The 13802-nt window shown below is 42.3% G+C and overlaps 1 protein-coding gene across 4 annotated transcripts in view; it reads right to left on the bottom strand.

The window, feature by feature from the left end:
- Positions 1-13802, bottom strand: part of il1rapl1a (interleukin 1 receptor accessory protein-like 1a) — a 115372-nt gene that overhangs the window by 56687 nt on the left and 44883 nt on the right. For all 4 annotated transcript variants that reach the window (XM_029836572.1, XM_003961804.3, XM_029836585.1 and 1 more), the window contains exon 3: positions 4081-4366. In XM_029836572.1, coding sequence (XP_029692432.1) covers positions 4081-4366 — 286 coding nt within the window. The remainder of the gene's footprint in view (positions 1-4080; positions 4367-13802) is intronic.

The following is a 13802-nucleotide window of genomic DNA, read 5'->3' as shown; positions in this document are numbered from 1 at the left end:
CTCTCATCTTCAAGTTAAACACTGCTGATAATAAAAGGGGTGGGGGATAAAACCCCTTTGTTAACACTTCCATTATTGCTAGAATAGGCCCCAAATCAGTTCATTTAATGATGGATGTGCCTTTAGTAACCCAGGAGATGTTTCTGCAGCATCCCACCAAAAACAGCATAAATTCAGCAGGAACTGCTCCGGGGCCAGCGAGCTATAAAAGTGCGGTGGGACAGAGGCGATGTGGCTGTGGCTGACTATGAAGGTAATGAAAGTATATATCAGATGCTCCACAAAAGGAGAAAGACAAAGCAGAGAGAAATTCAAACACTTTCCACAGCTCTGATATCTAAAATAGTATTAAAACTTCAGTTTCTCTTCAATTGAAAGTGAGATCAACGCAATAAAATCGGCCTCAAACGCAGAGGCCACGTGCTTTTATACAGTTAGCCGAGCTCTGTTCCTTTCCCGTCTGGCCCAGACTGACTCTCATTTGACTCAGTCACTGACTCAGGTGAAGGAAGGGAATGGGGGGTGGGGGTGAGGGGGGGGGGGGGGGGGGGGTGCACACTGCCATATGGGTTTTCATTTCTTTTCATTACATCACATTTATGGTTCGCCAGATGCTCCCATTCACTGTAAATGGCAAGTTTTCACATGATCTACTCAAGTTATGGAAGCAATAAGGCAGTCACCTTTGTCATATATATATATATATATATATATATATACCTCTGACCCCCCCGGGATTATATAACATAGATGCAGATAGGGGCACACATGTGCACACTTACTGTAAAGACCGACATTTCTGCACGCAGCCATGGAATATAAAGATAGAGTGAAAAGAGTCATAGGAATATAACAACATCTACATTTAATTAATAAAGCACAATTTTCATTTATTTTTATCCAATTAACATCATACATTTTTGCAGTCATGTAAGCTTACATGTTACTCATATTCATATGATCTCCCCCATCCCTCGGTTTGTTGATATAAGCTGAAGATGATAGGAAATGACCTCTCACAGTCAAGCACCTGAGCCACTGATGTCCCCAGGGAAGCAATAGAAGACATCTCCACTTATTAAATATTCACAGCAGGCACCCTGTGCATTGTGGGAAGGTGTCAGCACTGCTCCTTGATTGATGGACAGTCAGAGTGCAATTCATGCTATGGTGTCTGTCAGATTCTGCTGGTGTGTATATGCTTGGGATATTAATCTGCGGCTCACGTTAGCTCGTAATTTTCTGCACATTATTGTCTGGCGTGGTGAATAATGTAATGGTGGGAGGGAGGATGGTTTTACTGTTCTCGAGCACACGCCATATACAAATTCTTCTAAAATGATTAAGCACGATCGACCTAAAGCAGGGGTGGGCATCGAGGGCCGGATCCAAGCCAGACTTTCTGTCCTACAGGTCCTCCTCTGATGGACAGGTCCAATCCATGAAGGCTGGAATCCAGCCAGGTTTTGCATCCTACCAGGGAGAAACCACTTTTAGCAAGTTAAATGAAACCCCGGGTGAAAGTGTTTCCCTGTAGGACAGAAAGTCTGGCTTGGATCCAGCCCTCGAGGACTGGATTTGCCCACCCCTGATCCAAACTGATGGAAAAGACCTCGCGTGTGATGACACAATGGAGTAAAGGAGTGAAAGAGATGGGAAACATGCTGCCGTCCTCACATGAAAACTGGTGATTAGGGTAAAATGTGCAGACAAAGATGGACAGAGCAGGTTCACACACTCCAGTAAATGCATGCACTTCCACGGGAGAGAAAGAGAAACACTTCAGTGTTCCTCCATATCTCTGTCTGATAGAAACATCTGGAGAGCTTCGCTGAAAAGCCCGACTCAACGCAGAGGGATTTACCTACATTTACAGATAGCACACAACATGCCCGGAGCTTCTGGGAACTGTTCTGCCGTATACATTTGGATTCCCTAGGTATTAGGACGATGATGTTTTAATCTTGGCATTTTTGCTGCAGCTCAGTGGATTCAAACAGAACCAGTACCCCAGCTTTGAAGTGGTGGCTATTTATTTGAGGGCATTTATATTCATATTTTGGTTACATTCTCTGAAAAACAGGCTCAAAATCTGGCCAATAACTTTGTCGGGCAGTATATAGCCCATAATGCAGCACATTAGCTCCCCTTGCAGAACCACCCACCCCTTAGGAACCCTGAAAACCCTGCTTTTCCTCCTGTGATTACATGGTGTGGGCAACTCCCAGCACCAATGATCACTTTGTTATCCATAAAACCACAATCTATAAGGGCTGCACCACATGATTGTGGAGTTTTGTTTGCCAGACAGCGCATATGGAGCGTTTTCTTGTGTGCAATCATAAAACTCCATAACAGGGCATCTTATCCTTTAGCCTTGGTCATAATCATGTCTGCTATCAAAGTGGGTTCAGTTTATCTGATATTTCATTATGTTGGCAAACTGGAAATGTCTCTTTTCAAAAATAAAACAAAAATTACATCTCTGTAATTGCATTCATCTTATTATATATGATTGATTTGTGTGGCATATTTAAAGGGATATTGCCTTCACTTTTGGTTTAATTATAAACAAATGGATGTTTGTGAAAAATGTCACTTTTTATAAACCCATGAAAAAAAAGGTTCTAAAACAGAAAACTATGATATTTATGGCAGGGAAAGACATCAAAGTGCCAATTAGAATGAGTCTCTGGGTTAATTTAGATTAAATTAACTAATGTCTGATTATGACAGACATTGTGGACTCGTTCTACAATGGAGTGACAGGTAATGTGCTTTTAATTGCATTTATTGATAATGGCATTATTCCAGATGAGTAACTCATTATTTAATTATTAAACACCCTGACCTGCTATTTCATTAGGTCCACCTAAAGTAATCCAAATAGAATTTTTTGTTAATCATCCGTGCCTTCAATTTGAAATGCTAATATTTTAGAGTAGATCTTTCTATTTGCCCATCTGCAAATTAATGGGAATGTGATGAGAGTAATGTGTATTTATGAAATACGAATGGAGGACGGAGTTTTCTTGTGTGAGTCTTATGTGATCAGGCCATACATGGAATGATTAATCTCTTAGCGAAAAGGCAGCTGATTCAAGCTCAGGGCGAAAACATCTTGCTGCATTCTGAGGAGTATTTGACACAAATCTCCTGGCTCGATATGATCCGACAGAAAGGGAGCTGGGGGCACTTTATTTCAACTTTAGTCATCCATAGAATTACGCTCTAAGAGAACCTCAGGGTACTTTAGCGCAGGTAAAGGACAATTTACATCGATGCACACACATAAAATATAGGCATTAGGTGAACACAGATCAGCCTTAACGGTCGAACCAGTGACAAGAACACTGGTCATGATGGTACAAAGTGAGCTTCTGCTGGGAATGCCGATTCTTCTTATTACTCAACTTGTCAGCTGATAACAATTTTTGCAGCACACAAAAATTTAGGATTGATGTCACATAAGCATGGAATCGGGTAAAAGGTCATCAGTAATTAGTGACATTTCTAATGAGACGCACGTTGCTACACAGTATGTTGTTACTGTAAAACCCAGCAGCTGTATTGTGTCTGTTCTGTGTGTGCAAGGTTAAAATACATGATGATAACCTGAATTAAAGTATATGAAATTAAAAGGACTATATTTCAGTTACAATAAAGACTTGTTGGAATAAACAGTCGGATATGCTTCTGCCACACGAGTCCCTCAGAATGCAGTAATGTGATGAATTATGGACTCTTGTATCACTGCGCACAAACACATTGATTTTGAATGCATCAGCAACCCTCTCTGGTCTTTAAGAGGCCTTTTAACTCAGTTTATTAAAGCTCTCTGACATGAAGAGCTGCAATGAGGCCTTTAGTGAGGGATGCTTTCCACCATAAAGGTTAATACATTACAGTAACATAATTATGCATCCTATATTAACAGGGCTTCCCTGTAACGGCCCACTACACTGTCTGTGCATGCCTGCTTTTGTGGGATTATTTTAGCTGTTGTTTCTTTTTCTTATAATGCAGAATGCATCAAGACGTCTTCAGGACAACAACGGCGTTTCCCTGGCGTTGACCTACCGTAAGACACAGGAATAAAGTCCAGCGTCCTGAATGTCCGCGGGCCTGAACCAAATGGCATCCTCCTCCTTGCTCATACGCGTGCCATCGAACGAAATGGGCTCCTCGAAGTCGCTGTGGCCCAGGCCAGAGCTGCGGTACCACATGAGACTGAGGCCCACACTCTGAGCCTGGCTATAATTGGCCCGGATGTACCCATAGAACAGAGCGCACTTCAGTCGCACTGGCTCACCCTGAAGCACTCGATACTTCAGGTAGTCCACCGACCAATCTGTGCAGCCGTCCACTGTTGGAAGACAAAGGACAGGAGAGACGTCAGTACAGGACTGGGCTGGTGGTAAGATTATGTAAAAGGAAATAATCAAAATTTGCCATCATACGCACAGTAAGTACAAAAATACAAGATATTACCAGATATTATTCTGTCATAAGTGTTGCAACAAATCAACTTGGTCATTCATAGTGGATATTTTTGCCCGTGAAAGTGCATAAAAATATAAAGATGCACTATTTACACTGACGTTATATAATACACAACATGAAAGACTTCTCAATTAATAGCTCCAGCAAGACCATCAGCACTCATCCAACGATAACCAGTGTACAGCGTGTAGATGGGGCCGCTGCATGGATATAAATGTAGTTCAGCCTCTTTGAGCCACAAATCATGTGTAAAGGATTTACAGAGTTACGACCCTATTGTGCAGAAGATTTATGGCAGGTTACGTCCCTTCAGTTATTCTTGTGTCCTGCTCTCGTACGCATACACATGCATGTGTGTTGTCTTGGTCTCAGACCTCTTTTGCTTTAGCTAACGTGCTGCTCAGTCGTTCACCAAAGACCCTTCAATCTGAACTAGCTGTCCTCCTAAGTTAGCGTGTTTGCTGTACAGGGAAAGTAGGACAGCCCATTTACCAGATCAAATCAAAAGCCAGTCCATGCATTATGGATGTGTTGCTGTTGACAACTCACACTTTTGGGTTCTGACTGTACACATGTAGAGCCCCAAGCTGGAGGTCGCCTCACATTCAGCAATCGCTCTTGGAGTACTTGGCCTCCATTTCTTTTATTTCTCCAGCAGGTGTGTTTGAGGGCACGTTACCACGGCGATGATGAGTGTGAGCCGATCAAGTAATAGGACGCATGCGTGTATGTCCGTGAGTGATCCTGAGCCTCACAGGGACAGCTAAGTGCAGCATTAATATTCTTAAACGAAACAAAGGCAATGTGCACTTGTGTTTGGAGGCGAGCGCGTATATGAATGATCGTGGGACTAATTATTCCTGTTAATTACTATCCCGGTTAACCACAACCATGTGTGTGCGTTGGTGTTCACATATGGATGTGAGATGATGTGGGTGTGTGAGACACAGACTACTAATTATCTATTCTGATAATGAGTGCAAACCCCTGCAGATGTAACTCTCATGAGTTCACCCGCACTCCTGCTAACTTTAAACTTGATTATAAAACTCTGTGTTACTGCTGAGACCCCCATTTGCAGTGGGAGTGTGGAAGACAGTCTCTTCTTCTCAAACAGAATTTCCCTAAATGTAAACAAAGCCAGCTGTAATCATCACCAGGCCCCATTCAGCCTTTTCATTATTCACCCTCTGCTCCTCTAATGGATATGACCTCTGCCTTCATCTCGCCATCACAGGTGATAACCTTCCCCCACCACAAAGGGCAAAAAAATAAATAAATAAAATAATCCAAATCCAGTCTTCGAACATTGTGTCACCTGCTTTCACCCGCAGAGGTGAGGAGGATTCTGAATGACCTGCATGTGTAAATACACAACGAGGAGCCCTTTTCCTTCTGTGTCGGCCTCGTGGGGGGGTTGAGGGGGAGGTTGAGGAGGGGAGCTGGTGTTGAGGTGGCCTTTTGTGATCGAAACTATATTTACGTCTGAAACTCAAAACGGCTTTATCAACTCAATTAGAGCCTGACATTTCCCACCTCCCGCTGCTGGGGTGAAAATCAATGTGATGAGGAATACTGCAGTCCCCCCCCCCCCCCCCCCCCCCCCCAAGCTTTTCCTCTGTTTCTCTCTCCCTCTCTCTCTTTTTCTTCACCTCTTTCTCTCTGCTGACAGCCAGCACGTTCACTGGCACAAGTGCAGCTTTTTTTGCTTTTGTTCTTTGCAGCCATGCACCTCTGGAACATCACACCCTCAGAAGTCAGTCTGTCTGACCACCCTCGGACAAACCTACACTATATGTACGCTTCCATATGCACACACTCCCACACGCTTATTAAACATGCATCTAATTACGAACTGCAGCACCACTGCAGGACAATGCTGCTGCATGTGTGCAGGACTGTGAAGCTACAGGACACGTGTGGGTCGAGCAGAGGCCTTATTACATTCTGCAGAGGCCGATCTGTCTGTCTTACCAAGGCAATAAATACAGACCCCTGAGCTGCCATAAATCTAGAACATTCATGCATGAGCCACACAAACAAGCCACACATCCTCCCAAACCACACTCTGTGGCTAAAGTGTGGCTTCACACCACTTGTTGTTTTTCTTTCCTCCCTAATCAAGTTCCCATTATCTTTCATGGCAGCAGCATTTAACGCAAATTTGCCTCCCTTTCCGCTCTCGCTGTATCACGTTGTCCTCGACCGTCAGCCCCTCTTCCCTCATCACTACCTGCTCTCCTAATGAAGTGTAATTATCAGATGTTGGGTGGGCAGAAGGGTTCTCACAGGCCAGGAAGACATTCTGTGATCTATATGTGGATAAGAACTCTTAATAACTCTTCTGTCGCTCTCATTTTCTTTCTCTCCTACTCAGCTTACGCCCACTCTGTACACAAGACTCCATCTCAGTCTCTCGTGTATATAGCCTTTTAGCTTGTTTTCAAATGAGCTTTGGAGAAATTATAAATAGTTTGTGTTTAATACACTGCAGAATATATGAAGCTGGTTATTAATGCAGACATAACCAGCAACCTCAAAGACATTCCTAACTGTTTAAATGGCAGAAATTGACCAGGTTATTTTTCCTTTTAACTAACAATACCGTAAAGCTGGCTCAGATTGTCACACAGAAAACAAATACAGCTGTTTGCTTCAAAGGTAAGAGAAATAACAGTGGCGTGTCTGGCAAAGGAACCACAGTAGGGAACAATAAACACACCCAATGTATGGCTGTATTATCCCAATACATCTGAGCACACATTACTGATCAAATGGCACATCAAAGCAACCGAGAGAGCAGTAAGAATTGGACAGAGGATACGAGCTGCTTTATTATCACCAGACTTTGAGCCCAGAATGGTTTATTATCCTGATATACAGCATGAAATCATACATCCAATAGTATTAAACACAGCAACAATCTCGTGCTGTCACACATGTGATGTCAGTCAGAAACATGTGCTGCAGTGTGGTGGTGTTGGAAAAGAACATCAATGCCTCACTGTACAGCAGAAATGGGATGAGTTATACCGTGTAGCTTCCTAATGCACCCAGGTGATGGTAATCCATGAAGGTCAAGGTGAGGGTCAGGCTAAAATGACTATCTCTAAACAGAGGGGGGGGGGTTATATAACAGAGGAGCATAATCTCTCATCCACTTATACCAGTAACAACTGGTAAAAACCCATTCACACCAAAGCGTGAACACTTTGCTCTCCTGGGACATGTGACCTTAACGACTCACCCGGCCCCATCAGCTGGTTTCTATGGACCTTTGTCAAGCACGAGTGACAGCTGTTCAGGAAGGCCACTCCCCTATGATGGGCATTCAGCCCTTTCATACTGCATTAGGTGAAATAGATTCAACTCCCCCAAACCAAACAGAACTGAAGAAGCCTTTTGGGTGAGGTGGGAAACATCTTCCAGTTGCATTCTACAGTCCAGTTAACCCTTTGCTGGACCTTAACAGGTATAAGTGTTGTATTTTATTGGCTTTTATCAGCATGGGGGCCATGCTGATGGTCTACCACAGCTTGTTATTAAAAGTCTGGTCCCAAGTGGGTCTAAGCCAATCAGTCCATTGGAACAGTCCTGATATTAAGGGATCACATCGAGGAAAATGTGTGACAGTGCTGGAATTGATTACTGATGAAGAGTTAGAAAAAAGATCTGCAGATCTCAGAGATACAAGTCAGTGAACAATAAAGAGACTCAAACTATTGATTTACGAGCATGTGTGTCTGTACATTGTCATTAAAAGTACACGTTCAGGTTTATGTGGATGAAAAGTCCTTCAATAATTCATGTTTGACTGTTCCTCTTGTCCTCGATGCAAACAGTTTGAGGGTTTTGCTGTTTACAGGTGCACGAAAAATGAGTTATTAAAATTGTGGGACATTTTTCTGCAATTTCATATGATTCAAACTGTAAAGGTAATGCAAACCCAATTAAATAAATAAAAAAAAAACATCAAAAGCAGCTCAATGCCCTATTTTTCCTCACTTGCCTGTTTTTTCATCGTGATAAGAGACCCTGTAAAGCAGGGATTTCATTGCAAAGAGGTAAACTAATTTGTGTTTCTGTCAACCTGCTCAAATTTGGTGAACCTGCACAATATAAATGATTGTTATTGTTACGACAAAAGGGTTATTACAGTCTATCAGAACAAAGCAGGTCAATAAATAAATCATGGTATGCAATTGCTGTCACTCAAGCTGCTTAAGTGACTGAGAGCTAAGCAAAAAATAGCCAATTCACATCTTTTCTTTCACAATTTGTGCCAAACTTGGACCGGAAGAGTTTTCCTTTAGTGATAGATAATGAAGCAGATGTTTGGCCGTTGAGAGCTGCAGCGACACGCCGGCTTGGCAGTGTCTATAATTGCAGCTCTGTGCGGCTGCGTGAAAATGATTGGCGGTTACAAGTCACATCTTTGAATAAACTAGCAATTGTCAAGCATGAAATAAGCCAATCAGCTCACGCAATCAGTGAACTCTAAACTGGCACAATGATCTATTTTTTTCAACCCCTTGTAAATCCCTTTTTCTATTTCTTGTATGCTTATTTAGGAGGGTCAGTAAAGGAAACTTCTGTGAATTCATTTAAATGATGAAGCTAGGTGCTCTTTTTGGGAGGCCACAGGATGCTGGATGCATTAAAACAGCTTAATTTGAGACTCACCAATAAATCAAAGCCATTACTCACATTAACTTCTCCAGCCGGCCCACATTAATAAAGTCAATCATGTTTATTTGCGTTGAATTGCAGCCTCCATTTCGCTCCATCTCACATGATTACTGTTTGGCTGTGAACTGTTGTTGTCTGTAATGCAGGATTCTGTTACATTCATGATGGTGAACCTGCACCCGAGGACCACTGAAAGGATACACCAGCAACGGGGGAATGACTGAAATCTAATTTCTGCAGTAGGTGTTCTGCAGCAGTCGACAATTTGCATACATATTGGAAGAGTAATTTCAAAGGCAACACAAATCTTTGCGAGATAAACCCAAAACAATATAGCTAATAAAAATAAGGCAAATCCCCAACAATGAGATTTGCTCTGCATGTGGTGGGCTTCTGGAAGGAACCTGCTTAGGAATGTATCAGAGGCCAAAATTAGTATGTGCTAACTTCCAAGCTGTTCTCAAGGTGACAGTTCTGTTTCTATTGTTTCCCAGAGAAACCAGGGTGCGTTTGTTGCCCTTGACCAAGTTCAGTACAGCTCACTCCGATCCTTTAATAACTCTCCAATTGACTTCAAATTAACCAGAACCCGTTTTAGAACAGAAAATTTCCCCTGTTGTGCACGAAAGGGTGTCAGCAAGACTCTCCCTCTCTCTTTCTCTCTCTGTCCCTGCTCATCTTTTCTTCCCTTCTCTTGATAATAAAGGGCTCTTTTTTAGGAGAACAGAGAGCTTGTCAGGATTCGGCCAACTGGGGAAAGTCATTTGACGCTCAAATTAATGCACTCGGGTATTCAATGGTATCTCCCCAAAAGCGGGGGGGGCAGGATTGAAGGGGAGCGGGACATTGTTCCTCATAAATGGCTCTTTATTGTACAGGCAAAGTTTGGAAATGTGCAACGCTGGTCACGGTTGGCGCGGTACGGAGCAAATGGCCAGGCGTGAAATCGTAAGGTCCATGTCTCCCCTACATCATGCGCAGTTTTACACATGCAGATAGTAGCCCACTAAGTTGTAAAGTCGAAGCTGAGTGCGGCCCCCATCCATCATGCTGATGCTGGACACGCTACGAAGACGTAGATAACCTGTACATAATATGGTGCAACACAGGCAGCTAAGAAAGCAGCAACCCAAGCTCTTCCAATTCAAACAACCTCAAAATCCAGCATGTGTGTGTGTGTGCGTTTGTGTGTGTGTGTGTGTGTGAGTGTGTGTGTGTGTGTGTGTTTGGGTTTTCCTATGGGGAAATCTCTGTTTGCCTATGCTGGTGTCAGACTGTCATGTATTATTACAATTCCAGTAATTTCTTCTCTCTGTGGCGTGTGTGTGTGCACGCGCGTGCGTGCCCGTGTGCGTGCATGCCTTGCTATTGCACAGCTGTGCTCCATGAGAGGCTGAGCTGTCACTAATCTCCCCCAGTAGAAATGCAGCTCGGGAAAAAAAAATGCCATCTCAACTTTGGGAGCCGTTGTTTATGCAGACTGCAGGTTCCACTGCGGCTAATTTCACACGTCGTTATCACTCACACCCGTGTGCAATTTCCTCTTGTGGTTTGAGACACACACAGTACAATAAATAAATTAATTAAAAAAAAAGACAGCAGAGGAAAGAGGTGAAACACTCATGGAATAAAACAAAGGCTTGGAAGTCCACTCAAACATACTTTTAATAAGGTTAATCCAGCTGTGGCAGGATACTGGGAACTATTGTTTTCATCCATTTACAGACCATCGTGGTGGCTCTTCATTGATAAAATATAAAATCCTGCTGTTTCTTTATTTTTTAATGGCAGCTGGAGGCTGCCACCAGGCCAGGTCTGCGTCCAATAACCCTCCCAGTGATGCTGATACCCAGCAAACAGACACCATTGATAAACTGAGTAAGACAAAAATAGAGTCTCGCTGTTGATGAAAGTCCCAAAACTGGTTTATTTCTTTAGCATTTATTTGGCCATGTGGTTAATTATCTGCAGGGTTTGATTCACTAACGAGGACACAAACACAATGGCCAAGAATATTTCAGCTTTTTGTGGCCTCACCGTGCTACTATCAAACCCCTCTGTGGTTCTATCACATCCAGAGTCCTCATGATGGGATGTGTTGGTCTGAGTTGGCTGTCGAGGGAAGGGAAATCATTTGATGTTCATCAGGTCACCAGCTTTGAAATATTTACCACATTCTATAACGTAGTGATCGTCTTTTGGTAATTCTGCAGACAAGTGCTGCTCGTTAATGGCTTATTCCTGCCTTTGATTCCTGCCATCTGTTTCATTTAAGATAATAAAATGGTTTTTGGTGGGTTATATTCTTTGGTTATTAAAGATGTTTAGTAAACAGTGACAACAGTGATTGTGTTGTTCCATGAAGGTTAATTTGAAATGGAAGAATACACTTCTTTATCTATTTTGTGCTTTAAAACAAGGGACATCAAAGAACAGATGCAGAATCCCAGCTGGTTGGTCCTTGGGGGATATTTGATTGGCTTGATTTTTTAAAAATTGTATTTTCTTGACTATATGTCGCTCCGGAGTTTAAATCGCACTAGCCAAAAAGTGCATAATAAAGAAGAAAAATAGATATATAAGTCACACTGGACTATAAGTCGCATTTTGAGGGAAAATTTATTTGATAAAATCCGAGACCAAGAACATACATTTCATCTTGAAAGGCAATTAGCATGGATTAGCAATAGGGTTACGGTATGCTAACGTAACAAATTCAGCTACATGACCCACAACGAACTGAGTACGAGTCTGCTTTGTTAACGTAACATATTAACAGTTATTCAGATAACTATAGCATAAAGAACATCCGAGCAAGTTTACCAAACAATCAAGTCTAACTCCATAGACGAAGCACCGCTTCTACTTCTGCGTCGCTAAAGGAACTCATTCCTCAGTACACACGCATAGAGCGCCCTCTTGTGGTTGTCAATGTGAAAATAACGAACATGTGAAATTCTGTAATAATGTATTTATTTAAGTCGCTCCGGAGTACAAGTCGCACCCCCTGACAAACTATGAAAAAAAGTGCGATTTATAGTCCGGAAAATACGGTAATTCAATTTTGATATTCTACCTGATATTTTCATTTGTTCCTCATCTTTTGGAGATACAGCAATCAGCATCTCAAGATATTGTAATGCTTTATAAAACTGCAGCCATTTCCTCTGTATCAAAATTTGGTAGATGAATGTGATAAATTTAATGTTTACTTTGGTTTTATGTTGCTTCCAGATACGACAAGCAAATACGACAAGGCTGCAGGCACACATAAGAAACCAATGCTAAAATTCTAAAAAAACAAACAAACAAAAAAGGTAGAGTTGAACTGAAACATGTTTGTTCTTATGGATTCAGCAGCATTCACTGCAATAATACACAATACTGTATTCCCTGACAGGCTGGTATCACAGCGGAGGGAGGCCAGTCCATCAGGTCCATCATTCATCAGGTGGATATTGATCGATAGCACAGAGGTGAAAAGCTAAATTGAATCCTGTCATTTTCCTTCTTGCTCCTGCTTGCACAGGCTTACATTTCATCACGTGGTTTGTTTTCTTCACACCTTTACTCCACAGCTGGCTTCATCCGTCTCTTCTCCATTCTGATCAATGGTGATATTGGTGGTTTCGGAGGTCAAAGCACTGCAGAAAGTGACCACATGCTGGATTTGACTGGATAAATGACAGAGAGGCCTGTTTCATGGTTGAGCTCAAGCAACCCAACCCCTCAATTTTAACCCATCTTTTCCCTCCAGCAAACCTCGATCATGATGTGTACTAAAGCCCAACCAGAAGAGCATTAGAGCTCAATCAAACAAAAGAGCAGATTGTGGAAAAAGCAGGAATTGTTGTGTTCCATGACCACCATGACTTGTTTACAAAGCATAGTTTGTATTCAGTTAGGTTAGGAAAGAGCAGAAATTAGCAAGCGCTGAAGCTACAACTACATTTTGAGTCAGAAGAGTATGAAGGCTGGTTGATTAATAATGTAATAATCATTATCCCCATTACGACACTGCCCCAGTTTATGTACAGTATGTACTCGCCTGCTTTGGTAAGCAACAAGAATCCAGGATAGGAATCCAGGATAAAAATGAATTCTTGAGAGCTTTTCGTGCCAATAAATCATCTCAAGAACCTGCATGGATGTGTGAGGCTGTGCGTACCACAACAATATGTGCATACTGAAATCCTCGCAGCGTGTTTTTGTGCATTGACAGGAGAGTACAAAAGAAAGAGAGAAACAAAGGAGATGAAAAAGACAGAGAACAGTCAGATCGGCTGACTTGTCTGATGCTTTCCTCTAAAATATTTATGTAGTTGGAGAGTTCTGTCCCGGATTCAGAATCTAATTAAGCCTCATGTCTAAATGGATGTGCTTGTGCAGAAGCAAGGAGGAGAGGCAGCAGAGGTCTGCAGCAAACACATCACTGCAGCTGCTCCTTTACTGGCTGTAGAGCCCTGCTGATGCACTCCAACAGGAAGTGCTTTCAGTAAAATCATGCAATAATTCACTACCTGCATGTAGAGTCGATTATGCAAAACTTAAACATTTTTTTTTACCCACGCTTGCCCAAACGCTATCTTCAGATGTCAGCTTGAACTGCC

Source organism: Takifugu rubripes, chromosome 1 (genome assembly GCF_901000725.2).
Source record: "Takifugu rubripes chromosome 1, fTakRub1.2, whole genome shotgun sequence".
In the NCBI taxonomy this organism is placed as follows: Eukaryota; Metazoa; Chordata; class Actinopteri; order Tetraodontiformes; family Tetraodontidae; genus Takifugu; species Takifugu rubripes.
The sequence above is the reverse complement of the archived record's forward strand: the minus strand, read 5'-3'. Positions and strand labels throughout refer to the sequence as shown.